The sequence below is a fragment of the Notothenia coriiceps genome, unplaced genomic scaffold (genome assembly GCF_000735185.1).
Source record: "Notothenia coriiceps isolate Sejong01 unplaced genomic scaffold, NC01 NC01_scaffold00026431, whole genome shotgun sequence".
Classification (NCBI taxonomy): Eukaryota; Metazoa; Chordata; class Actinopteri; order Perciformes; family Nototheniidae; genus Notothenia; species Notothenia coriiceps.
In genome coordinates this window covers 52,597-68,922 of record NW_011359132.1, presented here as the reverse complement: position 1 = coordinate 68,922, position 16,326 = coordinate 52,597, and the positions used below count along the sequence as shown (strand labels likewise).

The following is a 16,326-nucleotide window of genomic DNA, read 5'->3' as shown; positions in this document are numbered from 1 at the left end:
TGGCGGAAATCGCGCTCCATTTAAGGCGGGGCCTCGCATATGACGCACACCTGCACACCTGTTAGCCTGTTCCACCATTCTTCGTTTTCCGAGGCTAGGGCCGTTTCTCAATCGTGAGGATGCTGGCTTGGTAGTCGCGTACTTCCAAGTCACTTCCTTCAGAAACGAAGCAAGTATGCTTCCAAGTCACAGCTTCGGAAAACGAAGAAGAATGGAACAGGCTAACAAGTGTGCCACTCTCTCTAACGGTTTCAACATAAACTGTACCGAAAATAAATACCTCACGATGTCTATCTAATTATGAACTTGCTTTACTTTCACGGAACACATTTATGGTGGTAACAAATTTAACAAAGTAACAAATTTACCAACACTAAACATTTTCTACGCCACGACATACATTTAAATGTGTGCTGTGTCGGTTCAGCCATTCTCCGCAAGGGTTTTTGAAATTGGTCAGTGCGCAAAGCATTGTGGGGATTTTAAGGACGCGAAGTCTACCAATGTGTAGCCTAGAAATTTCCCCCAAACCAAGGACGCGGCCTCGGTGGAATTCCAAGTATGCTGGAGATTGGAACAGTACTTCGGCGGCACTCGATGACGTAGCATCCTTGAAATATTGGCTTGGAAGCCAGTATCCTCGAGATTGAGAAACGGCCTAGGAAGGATTCTTGCCTCGCTTCTGAAGGAAGTGACTCAGAAGACATGTCCTACCAAGGAAGCGTCCTCGACATTGAGAAACACCCATGCTCCGAAGCCTCGACGCAATGCGTAACATAACTGCTCATCACACCTCTCCTCTTCATCCCATCTCCTCATCAAATCCAGATCTTCAGCATCATCACCATCATCTAGAAACCCTGGGGTTATATGCTCACGGCTGCATTTCCCCCTCAAGATATACGATTTCAGGATCGGGGTCTAATCGCCAAAGACTTAACATTTATCATATGGCATGTGTCAATAAATGTTATTTAAACAAAATGAAGTCTCTCCTGATTGAACTGTTGTAAGTACTGAAACACACATTTAAGGTAGGCTACTTGTACTTTGTACTGAACATTTCCATTTTACGCAACTTCATCTAAGAGGAACATTTTAATATTAACCTCTTTTTCAAACCATGTAACCTAATTATAATTGAATTAGAATGGTTTTAATAAACTTAAGCTTGGAGTCTTTCTTTGTAGATTGAGAGGTTCTCCTAATTCTCTAAACTACTTAAAATGCCTCTTGGATCAGCTGGGAAATCAATTACAAACTATTAAACAGGACTCTCAAAAGTCAAGTTTTTAGAGACACATCCTCAGAAGACAGTGTCAAGCAAACCAACACATGATGATCTTAAAATATTATAAGGTAAGGTACATCATCATTAACACTTAATAACAAGACTGCAGAAAGGAACACCATAAATAAACATAATGGAATAACAGATAAAAGAGATACAGAATAGTTTAAAAACAACATTGTAAATACGGTAGGTGCTAAAACACGTTAAAAGACTTCTGGATAAGTGATCATATATGATAATGAAGCGACAGTATTTAAATAGGAATGAAATACAACACCTATACAGCAGTTAAAAGCAACCCACACAACAATGCAGCAGTAATATGAATCCAAAACAACCTATATAATAGTAAACCATCGACAGGGAACATTTTGCTTCCTATAATCTGTTTAAATTATATTAAACGTTTTGTACTTCTTCCACCACTGTTAGTATGTTCCTCTCTAAAACAAAGCATGAGTCCAGAGGAATTAGAAACTGTAAGTGTTCTTACCGACAGGTGTGTTTCTGCTCTCTCCTCACAGGTGAAGTGCGGCTCAGGTGGAGCTCTTTATTTTCTCCTCTGCAGCGTCACAAGGGAAAGCTGTCAGGACTTCCTCTTCCTGCAGGGATCGAGTGTCCCGCGCTGTCAGTGGAAACACGAGATCATGACCTCGTCACAACGTTTTTTGCGTGACCTTTAAAAAAGTGACAAAGGGTTAAATGTTTAAAAGCAAGTGGTTCTAAAGAGATGTTGCTAGGAATAGTGGACGCCGTTTTAAGACGTTAAACAATGTTCTGGTGGGGTTCCTGGTATATTTAATTAATGAGAAAATTGTTTTGTTCTGCGAATAATAATTATGAATAAAGTGGTAACTAAATATTTGAAAAAAGGAACTCTAAATGTACTTCTGTCTGACTGTATACCCTTTTTAAATCAACATGTTCCGAAATAAAGTAATTAATATATTAAAAGAACAGATGATTTGTATTTGAGCCTTATCAGAGGTGGATTCTTCGTATATTGTACTAAAATATAATCACATTGACATTCAATTCTACATTACATTTTTACTACATTAGTAAAAAAATACTAAATACAGAAAAATATCCTCTGTCAGTGTTATACGATCTATACTTATTGAATTATGCAACCCGTTAAGCCCCGAGCCTGTTTCCAGGTTTCAGGCTCGAAAATGACATTCCCAGAACAAATGACTTCACTTCTAAAAGGGGTAAATTAATAATCTTTTTTCTCAAAGCAATGACAAACCTGTGAGTAGGATGTAGAAAAGTCAGAATCAATACAGATTTTTAAATGTTAAAGTAAATTCAGATTGAACATGAATTATAGTGTCCGTCCAAAAAAAAAACATTACTTATACTGGCTGTGTCAACCACCTTATGTACGCAGATCATCTTTTCCCCGTGCAGTGCTGGCTTACAACAGCTTCTGAGGATTTGTTCCCAGTATGGCATTGATTTTAATATTAAGTATAACGCCAAGAAGAGTAGCAAGTGTGCGAAGTAAAGAGGATAAAAAGGCTGTATTTCCTCATTTTATTCTCAGTAGCAACATTCTTCTTGTGTGCAGTGAGATGAAGTACCTTGGTCATTATATCTCTGATGATCTCACAGATGACAAAGACATCCATAGACAACGCTGCAAACTGTATGCCCGGGCAAAAATATTAATGCGGACATTTCTGTAGTGCTCTGTAGATGTCAAGGTATCACTTTTTAAAGCTTTCTGTACACCATTGTACACGGCTCACCTGTGGAGTTGCAAAAACTAAAAGTTGCATACAATGATGCTTTACGGTTGCTGCTGAGGGTACCAAGATGGCACAGTGCCAGCCAGCTGGTTGTTAACTTACCTACTATACCTGTCAAGCCCTTTTAAGAAATGTAGTGTACAAATTCATGTCTCGCCTAGAAGAGTCAGACAATCATGTTATCTCGATTTTAATTAACCCTGTGAAGAGTTCTACTCGGTTCCATGATTTGGAGACATTGGCGCACCAGCCTCTACAGACAGTGAGCATATACAGTATGTGTGGCTAGCTGTAATTGGACTGATTTGAGGTTTTTCATCTGTTTTGTTGTTTATTTATTGTTGAGTATTTTTGTCATTTTGTATGTGATATGGACCTTGAGTCTGAAATAAAGATTGAATTGAATTATAGTGAAAACCACCCTTGAATGATGGGATAGTAGACTAAAAGCTTTAGGAATCCAAACTATAACATAAATAAGTACCCTGTATCAAGATTGATGCAAAACAAGTGAAATTTGACCTTTTTAGAGAGGTTTAGCAAAAAATAAATACTTCTGTGGTCATTTGGGTGGATTTTCCATATCTCCGGCCCCCCTTGGTCGATTTTGATGATTGACATCTCTTTTTAACCGTCAGAGCCAATATAATCGAGGGGAAGTTCTAAATCCACCTACACGTTACCAAATAAGGAGTAAGAGTGATGCGTAGCCAGAATACCCAAAACAGGAAGCTGTCAAACACTCTGGTAGCTATCATAGGAGATAATATGAAAACTCAGTTTTTGACATAAAAATGGAATGATGGATTATCACTAATCATTTCAAAGTGACACAGACACATTGGATTAACCTTCAGCCGCGTTTTTCTCGTTTTAATGCCATTGAACATAACTTTTGATGAGAACAACAGCTCAGACGTTTCTCCCGTTTTTGCTCCATAAAGCTCTGTGTTGTGATGTCTGTATTTGCTTCCCATGTCACGAGTTCTGATCGCTCAGTGATGATACTAATACCTCTAGAATCTGTGGAATCTCAGGTTGCTAGCTAATATATTATTTGTGCAGATCCGATAAGTAATAAAGTATTTATACCTAGAGTTCTGTGCTAAGTGCGTTAGCATTTTTTCGCTCAGGGCTAATTTAGACGCTTCTCGTGAGATTTGTGTTTTGTTTCGGTAAAAATGGTTCGTATCGTCAGTTAGCTGAGTTTCTTCCCGTTAAGTGAGTATGACACATTCATAGTTTATTAAATGTTAAGAAGCCCTGAGACACAGTTCCGTGATTTTTTTTTACATTTAAACTGTTAAGCCCCGTAACCCCCCGTCGGCCTCATTTAAAATGTTGAGTTGGTTGAGGTAGAGCTATTATTTCATTTAATAATAAGATAAGATCAGAATGTTTTGTATGTAAACCCAAATGTGTAAAGTAACAATGATTGTTAAATGAATGTAGTGGGGTAAAAGTAAATCAGTGTATTGTAATAGAATAGAACAAATGGGTTTAAACTTGAGTGAATTAACAATACCTGCATGTTTTACTTAAGTAATGATTCATTTATTTGGTTATTTTCTATTACTGAATATCAACAGTGAAAGAGATTCCTTTTAAATAATAATAAAGCCTTTTGCAGTGAGATTTAACATGTCATTTTGATTAGCTGGCTGCCTCTCCCTTGCACATATCCAGTGTATGTTTCATTTCGGAGGACATGTTTTCACGAACGGTTGATTCCAGGCAGACGAGTGTTACTGCAAACAGGAGACGAGCAGATGCTGGAAGTCTGACAGGAGTGAAGGGATCAGCAGAGCGAGTCGCCGAGGTGCATCTCACATATCATCAACACTGCCCCTGCAAACCTTAATTAAAGTGAGAGTGTAATGAAGGATGAGAGTGTGAACACCATCTCTCAGGTTATCCGGTTACAGGCGCTCCAGTTTCATCTCAGACTGACGTGGAACCAATTTTCATTAATACGTTATAAACAAGCAGCTAATAACACATTCATCAGATTGAATATTGATTTATTTTCTTTCATTCCTCTATAATTGAGAAATGTTTTAGTCCATACCCTTCATGATTAATCATGCAATGGATCACTGTTTGAAAATAAAATCTATCATAAATATTTTAATTCCTTAACCCTTGTGTTGTGTTCGAAAGCTGTTCATGATGTTCACGGGTACATTTTGACCCATGATTTATCTCAGTCCAAAACACTCAAAAAGAATGACTATCATCCAATATTGTTTTAACTACATCATAACTAACTTATTATGCATGCATAACCGTACAATCCTGTTGTAATTTAATGTTATGGCCCAAAAACACATTACACCACATATTGCACACGTGCCTGTGTGTGTTCATGTTCAAGTGTTGGTGTACATATTCTTTGAGAAAGGTCGGGTTACCGTGGGGGGAGGGGGCCAGAGGGAGGGGAGATCAGGTGCATGTTGCGAAAAATTATTGTTACAGTGAATGAAGGGGGTGGGGGTGTCTAAAGTCAAAGATGAATCTTGATTGGGCCAAATATGGCCCGAGTCACCCACAACAATTCTGCTGGGTCTCCCCAGACTCGAACACCAAATTATACACTTTTTCTTTTAGTGACCTTCAGACTTGGCTAAAATTGTCAAAATCAGTTTTGTAGTGTTTATATAGCTGTCGTGGAGGATATCATGAAGCCTTGTTCCGATAAAAAAAACTAGATTGTAGTTATTATATAATTGTAACTTGAAACAGGTCACGGGAGACCCGAACACAACATAAGGGTTAATGGAGGTTTTGATTCCATCTATAGTCTTGGGGTTATTCCTTTATTATGCTCATTTAAAATGTCATAATTGTATTTTGTGCCTTTATACTGTGACGTGTTTACATGCTTTAATGTTCAAAAGGTCTTTATTTTAGTGGCTTAAACCTAGTATTTCAGAAATAATTTGGAAAGAAAAAAACGCTTTATTATGTGCATGCATTAATCATAGTGCCTCCAAGGAGGGCAATCAGTGGAGTGTTTTTATAAAAGCCAAATCATAGCTAAATCCCAAATTGATCTCTTTTTAGTTGTTGAAATTCTCTTCCTGGACAAATTACCTAATTTAAATGTCATACAGTATTTTGCAGAATGGCCCTGTTACTAATTTACATAAAGAAAGTTAATAAAATTCATATAAAACACCCCCGTATCTCCAAAAGAAGAAGAAAATCTAAAGCTCCAGAGCAGATGGACTTTGACGTGATGTCAAATTGAGTTTCAAGATTTACATTTTTTACCTCAAAATAAAATTAGTTTTCATTCAAGAAGCAACAACCATAAAGTGCTCTAACTTTAAAAATCAGGGAGCTGCTGACTGCTGCTTTCCCCTTCCTGCTCCCTGAGTTGTTTGTTGTTTCTAAACTGAATCACTGTGAGTTTTTCATTCATGAGCGTAGCGCCATGGGACAGCAGGTGTACAGAGCTGTGGACTGATCACTTTGTCAGGTGCTGACTGACAGACAATAAGCCATCATCAATCACAAGACATCCACAAACACCTCTCACAGGCTGTTTCATGTTCTCCCCTCTGCTGAGGGCAGGTGTTATCAATGCAGATGGCTCTATTTCAACAAATATTAGCTGGCCTCTTGAGCACATCATAATATTTGAGTCAGTTTTTTGAAGGGTGAAAATCTACCTTTTGCGTTTGCTAACTTTCCACAGCCCTGATGGAAAGAACAATGTAGCATTGGACAGAGAGTTAATTTTCCAGTGTGGCCCATTTGAATAGACATTTAAGTAGAAAACTCCATGTAAGATGAGCACTGCCTGCTGTCCGACAACTCCTTCAAGACAGAACAATATGATGTAGTTGTATTTGCTGCACCAGTATTGATTATCTGGAGTTGGTAGGGAAGATAGCCTGTTTGCCTGTTAGCTTATAGCGTGTTAAATGAACAATCAAATGACGGCATGATGTGAGCCTTGAAAACAATGTCCTATTACTTGGGAAACTACCAGCAAAGTTAGCTTTGCCTGCTGTCAGGCATACTTTGCTTCAAAACATAGGAAAGAACAACATTAGGTGTATAGGCTATTATCCGCACCAACATTGATTACCTGGAGGTGGTAGGGAAGTTGGCCTGTTTGCCTGTTAGCTTCTTTAGCCTCGATTCCACTATAAAGCAAATAGGCTTTAGGGCCTACAACCTCTGAACCATAGCCCTCTCATTCTAGAATATGCTCAGTCCTATTATATTAAGCAAAACATGTCTCTTCATCTCACCAAATAATATTTATTTTAAGCTAATAAGCATGACTACTTAAGATAAGATAATTGCATCTTGCCATTAGATCCATATTTAGCACATCTGCATTGAAAGCTTTTCGCTAGAGATAGCATGTGATGTTTGTTAGCATAAATGCAAGCAGGGGAAACGCTGTCTAAAGAAAACATATCTGGGTCATTCCTAGCATTCGGTGACATTTCAAAAATAAAAAACATAATTTTCCATGTTTTATTTATTTAATCTGAATGATGGCTTGTTAAAGTATAAGAAAAATATTTTGGTCAAGCTCAGGATATTATGCTTACATTTTTTTTGTACATCCCCAGTTACTGTGTGTGCACCCTGTTACTGTGAAAAATAGTAACAGGGTGGACGGTAACAGGGTGGACATTTTATGCTAAACTTGGCTATTGCTACATGTGTGATGATAATCAAGCTAGCACTTTGTGACAACAGAAACATATATTTGATAGATATATTCACCATATTTTCGAAATGTAAAACAAATGATCAGTTCCACTGAAAATGAGCATAACAGGGTGGAAATTTTATGCTTTACCGCAATAGTTAAGTTCTTTAAAACATTAGAAAAACGTTGAAGGAAGAACGCATTCACTCTGCTTCTTGAAGATTATTTCCCACTCAAAATGTATCCTTCTTCTTCTTGAGTCATACAAATAGTAGAATAGTAAAGGGGCGTGTCCAGAGGGATTCAAATCAGAGTAACAGGGGGTACATTCAAACAGGGGACACACACTTTATTTTCAATACAAATGAATTAATAACAACAATTTCAATTTGGTGAGGAATATTAGCAAAAGGGTCATACAACACTCACAAAAATGTAGAATTTGTTTGTATTTCTTTGATTTCTTTTTGTATATCTGTTACAGAAGTTGAGCAAACATGATTGGGGACACAGCAATTTGGCCTACTTGTGCTAAAATCAGAGTAATTATTTAGAATTTTTTATATATCCTGGCTAAATAACATTGTTGTTTTATGGTAGAGGGTATAAACATTTAAAACCAAGCTTTTAAAAAATAAGCATTAGACCTTTTAAATACAAAATATATGATATAATGTGGTGGGGACCTAAATAGCACAGAATGCTAGGAATGACCAGCTCATCTAAAACTCAGAAATTAATTTATAATGTTGTATCTTGTTAGTTGAGTCAATACAAAAGAAATAAGTGTAAAAACCACATTGTGCCATGCTAAACTATGCTAATCATCTGCCCGCTGAAATGACCCTTAAGAACATAATTAAAAACCTGATTAAAAAGCAAAATAATGTTAATATGTTAAACTACTTAAGCATGTTAGTTAACATGTGAGCAGCAGAATAGCATGTTACATGTAAATTACTAATAAGTGAAAAATAACATCAGCTGTCAGCTTTGAATCCGTGTCTTGTGATTGTTAACAATAAATACATACTCCAAATAGGTATGATTAAGACGAATAGTAATACCAATGTAAACCGTGATACTGTTACCACTCTACTCCAAGTGTTTTCATAGCTCACACAACAACACAACCATAGGGGCCAGGAAATGGACACAGAATGTGGGACAGAGACTGTTCCACTTTCACCACATGTTATCTGATGTTCTTATCTTTTCTTGACCAGAAGCTCTCTCTCCAATGTCTTCAGGATAAACCCAGCAGGGGAATACAACAGACAGGACACTGTCTCATGGAGGCTGTCACTCGGTTAATGTCTGAATTAATAAGGATTTTCTCTTATGGGTCTGCACATGTGCAATGTATTCGCAGACATATGGCACTGTACTTATTAGAGGACGATTGAGACAACACAGATGGTCAGGAGTGCCAGGGGACACATTTCAGCTCAACAACAGAGAAGGAGAAACATGGCGTCGTGGGATCTACCCACAATGTCAGACCTCATTAAACAGAAGCTCAGTTGCTGAAGGGTGCTGCAAACTGTTATTAGTTTCTCTAATAACCTGTGTTCTGACGTGTTGAAGGGAAAACCCTGAAGATGTCCTTGTTTGAAATATAGATAGTAGGAGTTTTCAGACCGACCAATAGAAGTGAGAGACCGTATAAACAGGAACAACCTTTTGGGAAATACACTTATTAGCTTACTTGACAAGAATAACACAATAAGATTCATGGCCATCACCTCTTTACTCTTTGTATGCAGCAAGTTTTAGCAGCTGGTTAGCTTAGCTTAGCATAAAGACTTGAATCAGAAGAACAGCTGTCTTGGCTCGGTCTGAATAGGCCAATATGTACACTTTGACTTCTGTACAGGTTAAAGTCGATAATTAGTAAGCTTTATAGGCAGTTATATTTTGTAACCTTTGTACAAAGTCAGGAAAGATGTTACCCCTGTTTCCTGTCTTTATGCTAAGCTATCTGCTGTTTCTAAAATGGATTCAATCAAAAATTACTTAAATTAAAAGGGGTAGTTATCAGGGACAAAGTAGAACCAAATATAAACCAGTTTTTTTTGTGCAAATGAACCATAATACTGAAAACGAGGACACTCACAATTAAGATTTTTTTTAACTCTACGCAGAACATCAGTGCCCTGCTCTATTAGGGAATTATGCAAAATTATTTTGTCTTTTTATAAAAATCAACTCTATCTTCTCATCTTACTTGGCAAGAAAATAAATAGGCAAATAGAAGCCACAAAAACAACAGAAAATAGATGCCTTTAAATGAATCCATGGGTAGGAATATTAACGCTAAGGCATCTCATCCAAGAGCTCTCAGTCTGAAACATGTTTATTTTAGTTCTTGCTCTTTTAGAAAATTAACTGTCGATGTTTAATTAACATGCTCCCCCTCAGGGAAGTGGAGATATTGATTCCTCTCACAGCATTTAATCACAGACAGCCTGGCGACCTCTCACTAATGACTAAAGAACATCAATAAACCTACAAAACAATGATAGAAAAGGGTTAAAAAGCCTCTGCATATGTTCAGTCACCACTTGGTAATGAACCTCTGCGAAACTCTTCTTGCAGTTCACATTTTGCTTTTCCCTCTAGGGTCTCGTTTACTCTGTCTTTTGACATGGACAGGGAGGTGAAAGGAAGCGGCACATAGCTCTTTTCATATTTCTCCTCGTTGGCATATCCTCAATGTCCCTCCTGCCAATTTACCAATGAGATGAGAGAAATGCAAATGGCCCACCTGAATGCAATGCTTTAATCAGCATTTTAATCTTGGCAGTGCTTTTTCTCAGCAAATAAGATGCTTGTGCTGGTCTCTGTTTATCCACCTGAGAGATCAAATGAAATAGCTGTTGCATTATAATAAGCTTTTTAATTTTGCAGGATAATAGATGTTTCCTCATGCATGTCAGAGGGACAATGTTGTAGAAACCATATTACACTGTTAAAAAGTAAAAAAAACAGACAGTGATTTCTATAGACATGTAAACGTTTTATTATTTTTAGAGGGAATATAAGCATTGGAGTTTTAAAGTCATTTTCTTACATGAATCTGCAAAGAAACTCCAACACGCCTCATCCCTGGCATTGTTTTGGCAGATTTGTCCCCTTTTCTTTCACAACACGTGCTGAAGCCTCTGTTCTAAGCCAGGTTGCCTGAAAGAGCGTCCAGGCTGCAGTGAGGATTTCCCCACCGAGTTACTCAGCTGCTTGAGGAGCATCCAGAGGAGAAGCAGCATGAGGGTGAGGAGTCCGAGGAGCAGCCCCACGTACAGGCTCAGGTTCACGCTCCAGTCCAGAGCCAGGGGTAGCGAGGTGGACTCCACCAGAAATAGTCTGGGGGCAGGCATGAGGTTAGGCAGAAACCCGCCCTGCTTACCTCTTCCAACAATAACGAAAAAACCTCTTTTCCCACACTTTGATCTTCTCAGGGGTTTACAGATGCTGTGCTGTAGCTGAAGGAGCCATTGTATGAACAGGTATCCAACTGGTTTTGCTATGTTATTGAATTCCCCTCTGTTCCCATGGTTTTATTCTCGATAGAGTCCCATGGGAGTGCCGTCAGTAAGATATAAAACCTGTTGAGAGTGTGTGCATGGTCTCAGCTGTCCATTCTCCTGAAATGGTGGAAGGCTCTCTGCAGCTGGATGTGCTTCCTCTCTCCTGCCAGACTCCTCGCACAAAGCCTGCCTCCCAATTTATCATGAGAAAGGGGGGAAGAGAGAGAGATGCCTACAACGTCACCAGCTCTCTCACTTCACTTTCACCAAGGAAATCAAATCAGTGAATGACAAGTAAAAAAAAAGAAGCCAATCTGATGTCATTAATAATTCATGCAGACAAAAAAGGAGCAATGGCTTGCCACGCATGATATTTATGTTTCCATTATACTAATTTAAAATTCAGTCTAACAATTTATTTAGACCATGTTGGATTTAAATTACTTACTTTGGAGGGATTGTGGGGAAAGTAATCATTTCATTGAAGAATCTTCCATAGGCTAAAGTGTAAATGCATTGTTCTCAGCCATTCTCCTATTTTATAAACAGGCTTTTTATTTTACTAAATCTTATTTCTGTGAACGATTTAACAAGCCACGTTTAAAGTTGGAAGTGTTTAGTATATAAACACCTTTCTGCACATGAGATCATTTATTCTTTTGCGTTAAAAGGTTAGCCTTCAGGTGTGTCCAACAGTTTAAACGTGTCTATGCAGAAGGCTATTCCCCACAGGTTAAATGATGGTCTGAGTACAATCAGAGCTACGCTAACTCATGTTGACGTTTCTGTTGAAGTCAGAGTGTTTGAACTCAAAGTATTGCAGAAGAGATGTTAAAAATAGAATGTCCACTTCAAGACATGGAATCACCATTAGTTGAATTTCCGTTTGTAAATAGAAGAAAACCTTTGAGCAAAAGTGGTCCTCTGCTGCCCCCATGTGTTCAATGTGACCATAAACATGTAGACATGAAGTCTGACTTTAAATGCATTTTATTTACAAGAGCCATATTTTACAGTGCAGATGGTGCCTTGACAAAAGCAGTAGAATTGACAAGACTCCAATATAATGACAGCTGACTCCATTACAGACAAAATGTACTTTAATCTGCATTTCACGACGTCAAAAGTTTAACCATCAACAATGACTGCTTTTGACCCAAAACCATTAAAAGTGTAAAGAACAGGTTTTGAGTTCAGAACATTACAGGTCCAGTGGATATTAAAGACACTGTAGCTTGAAGCAGAATGAGCGCTGATAAGGCCTCTACATTTTGTCTGTGATTAGAAGTCAACATTAAAACTGCTTGATTCACCAACAAAACTGTAGAATCTGGTGTGATGTCAGGATTATATAAAAATACCTTTTAAAAAAAACTCTAAACATCTAGCACTACCCCAGGAAGAGTAGGCATTGTCATTTTAAATTGTGGTATACATCATTAAAAAAATATTGAAGACCGACCGAGTTACAAAACTACATGGGGATGGGGGGGGGTTAGTTCAGCAGCAATTTCGACGGTGCATCGATGAGGGAAACTTCAGAGTACCTGGAAGATAAATAAAGTATTTTAGAACAATTGTTCGACGGCATAAAACATAGCCAATCCAAGGCGTCCAATAATGAGACGAGTAGAAGCTACTCACTTGGGGCCCTTGTATTTCTCTCGAACAGACTGCTGTGCATGCTGAGCAGCATTGAGGTAAATTTGGTGCAGATCCTCAACACAAGGCATCAGATCTTCCAGGGAGTAGCCGCTCATCTCTGTCAAGGACTTGGGCTGAGGAGCAGACATGGAGAGTCATGTTGCCGTTTGCACACACACGGAAAATGATTCCCATTCAGGGGAAGCTAGATGTTTAAACTGACATCTTTCAGCAGAGGCTTTCACAAATATATCTTTCACATTATGGTGTCGTTTAGACCATTTTATCTAAAAACTTACCCATGAGCCACCAGTCACCGTGTGGTTTGCCAGAGTGTAGGCTGCAGCTGCTGTGTGGGATGGGATGTACTTCAGGAAGGGATCAGAGTCGACCAGACTGAGCTCCCCAAGGTACTGCAAAACAAAATGTAGGGATCGATCTTTGCCCCCTTGGATAGAAAAGGTTTGATATCGCATCCAGAAGCATTGTGACTTTCATAAAATATTTGTTCTGCAAGCTTACCATTGCCAGGCTCTGCACCTGTTTGCTGACTGATTTATTGAGGAAGTACTGGGAGAGAAACTGGATAATTGTTGGAGCAGCCAGATCAAAGGAAAGCACTTTAAGCACCAGATGCTCCATTCTCAACACTTGCTTCTTTGTGTAGGTGTCGTCTGTGATGTAAACAAACTCTGCCACCTCTGGGGGGTAGATTTCTTCAAATTTCCTGCAGAGGAACATTAAAATAAACATTTCACACATCAGGAAAGAATACAATAAAACATTGCATTTCAATATAATATGTGTACATACGAAGCCAACAGCATCGCGGCGGTGCCGACCAGCTGCAGCTTTCCCCTCAGGACAGACATGGATGAGAGGAAGCGATCGATGTAGTTTACAGCCAGGTACAGAGTCTCATTCTGGAGCTTGTACTCTTCTCCAACTTCGACCAGCCAGTCCACCAGGATGGCCCTCATGCTGTTGGTGATGTCAGGCTGCTTCTTCATGTAGCCTGCTTTAGGCCTGGTCTTAATCTGTGGAGCAGAGTTACTCAACAACTTGCAGGAGAATTGTGAAGTCCTGAATGAGCTCTAGAAAAGGCCTCGTCAATTATATTTGACTTGCAAAACATGGCTTAAAGGATTGAGGCAGAGATGCATTTGTATTTCTCACCTCCATTTCCCTCAGGTATGTGTGGATTTCAGCAGCATACTCTGGGACATCATTTACATCAAGTAGTTTCTCCTCCCCCTCAACCACAGACATGTCCATGGGAGAGTCTGAGGAAAGAAAAGTTTAACATTTAGTGCAATCAAAAGTGTGTTTCTGCAAAGCACAGGATTGTGATTGTCAATTACAAAAATGAAGATGGTTTGTCTGAGGTGTCTTGTAAATGTTGCAATGTATTCAGAACCCACCAAAGCTGACATCCATTGATGATGGAATATCGAGGGTGGCCAGGGGCTGTCGGAGCCGTGCCACAGCACTGATTGCGAGGGAAGTCGCTTCAGCGCTGGCCTTTGCTTTGACCACAGGCTGTGGCTTCTTGATGCAGGCGCCATCAGGCTCATCCACATGGATCTGGAAGATGGGTGGCTTGGCGACCGGCTTCTCTGAGCAGTTTCTGACCAAATCTTCATTTTTGCAGGACAAGGACTGTGATGATTCCTGAAAGCAGAAAAAAAACAACTGTTCAGCTATTTATCCCACAATGGGAAATGTTTATACACCTGAAATAACCCTACAATAGTACAAGACATTAAAAAGTGTTGGTTCTACAATCTAAATATGTAATTGAAGGCTCATATACCGAGGCTACAGAAAGCATGATTGTAAAGTGTTTATTTGTATAGGGATTTAAAAAAAGAAGGTCACTTTGCATCAAATCAGGCATGTGAAATTCCACAAGCTACTTTTAAAGCACATCGATATTGCATACATTTTTTGTGCATCTAAAATAGGATGATAGCATAGAGCACTTATGCAACAGCCACTCATAGGATACAACCAACAGAGAAGGCGGGAGGAACTCACGTACACACAGATTATTAATTAGATATTAAACTACAAGACAAGTCTGTAGTGAATAATAAAATCCGCTGAATACAGCAGTAAAAGGATTAAGTATTTCACAAATGGTGAGATTAAAATGGCGGACTATCTGGAAAACAGAAGTATCCAATATCTTTAAAAGTACATTAATCTGCATTGTTTTATAACCATGACGCAGTAAAGCTGAAGTAATGTTAACTAGAGTGTAACAAATTATTTGCCTCCAAAAACTACAATGGCACCCCCTCCTTTCTTATTTACAGTCATAATTAGCAGACACTAGCTGCAGCTAGGTGAGCTATGGTAGCATCGTTGTCCCCACACTGACCTGTTTCTCGCACTGGTTCTGGGCTTTGATCCGCAGGTTGTTCTGCAGGGCTCCCAGCACGGTTCTGCTGCCGGCGGCTCCTTGTTTCGGTGCAAGGTTTTCTTGGTTTTCGTTTGCAGCAGCTCGGGGTTTGATGGAGCCTCTCAGTCGTGACAGCACATTCTCTTGGTTGTGAAGCGCACTAGTAGCCGCGCTTCTCTCTCTGCTAACTCCAGACATGTTTCCCCCTCAAATAACAAACTGTCTTTGCTTGCCTGAGATGCTACAGCTGGTGTGTGCTCTTGTAAATCACTCAAATATAAAGCGTTTCGAAGTATCGCGTATGGAAAGTTATATATGAAGGCTAGCGTTAGCTGCTAGCTTGCTGAGGAAGGTTCTGTTGAGATGGCAACGACTCTTGGAACTGAGGCGCTTAAATAAACAAAGTTACAAAACACAACCAAGTGCACCGGTGGTACAATTACAACGAGGTTCAATGTGTTTCTCAAGTCGCCATACTCGGGAGTAGTTCCAAAATGATTTGACCAACCTACCAACCTACCAACAGCAGCAGCAAGCAGCAGCTAGCCTTCAGTGCATAAACAGTAAATCGTGCAGATGTAGGTTTGTAGCTCTCTCTCAGTTCAAGTAGCCCGCGAGGATTGAAACGGACCAATCACAGGCCGCACAGGCAGTGACGAAGGCAGTTGTACGGGTGCCGGTAGAGGACAATGTTCGCTTGATTGCAAATTCACAACCGGTTTGACACATTTGAATGTAAAAGGCGCACAATTTATTGTTCAGCGTAACAGCTGCGATATGGTATCCACAGCGTGTATTTAAGTATAACTAGTAATAAAGCTTTGCATAAATACTCTGGAACAAGTACTGCATTTAAAAGTATTACCATCAAAATATACTTAAAATTACTCATATGTAGTATATACCTTGTGCATTAATGAGTAAACATCCTACATTAATATATTACTAATAATAATAATAATAACTTTATTTTATTTATAATAAAATATCATCAGACAATACAAACACATGCTCTATTGGAATTTCAT

The 16,326-nt window shown here is 39.0% G+C and overlaps 1 protein-coding gene across 1 annotated transcript; it reads right to left on the bottom strand.

Annotated features, from left to right (window-relative positions):
* Positions 1 to 12,224: 12,224 nt before the first annotated feature.
* ccna2 (cyclin A2) lies at positions 12,225 to 15,887 on the bottom strand. The gene is made up of 8 exons (XM_010784774.1): positions 15,278 to 15,887; positions 14,316 to 14,565; positions 14,071 to 14,177; positions 13,708 to 13,931; positions 13,417 to 13,621; positions 13,194 to 13,307; positions 12,895 to 13,028; positions 12,225 to 12,797 (listed from the first exon to the last, which is right to left on the bottom strand). The coding sequence occupies exons 1-8, from the start codon at positions 15,494 to 15,496 to the stop codon at positions 12,746 to 12,748; spliced, it is 1,305 nt and encodes a 434-aa protein (XP_010783076.1). The 5' UTR covers positions 15,497 to 15,887; the 3' UTR covers positions 12,225 to 12,745.
* Between the last annotated feature and the right edge of the window lie 439 nt (positions 15,888 to 16,326).

What these genes read in the sequence shown, in the direction of transcription:
- ccna2 (XM_010784774.1), bottom strand. Translation starts at nt 15,496, where the DNA reads ATGTCTGGAGTTAGCAGAGAGAGAAGCGCGGCTACTAGTGCGCTTCAC. An exon ending in GCCGCGATGCTGTTGGCTTC is followed by an intron (nt 13,622 to 13,707) that starts GTATGTACACAT and finishes GTTCCTCTGCAG; the next exon opens with GAAATTTGAAGAAATCTACC. An exon ending in CGGTGACTGGTGGCTCATGG is followed by an intron (nt 13,029 to 13,193) that starts GTAAGTTTTTAG and finishes TCTGCTCCTCAG; the next exon opens with CCCAAGTCCTTGACAGAGAT.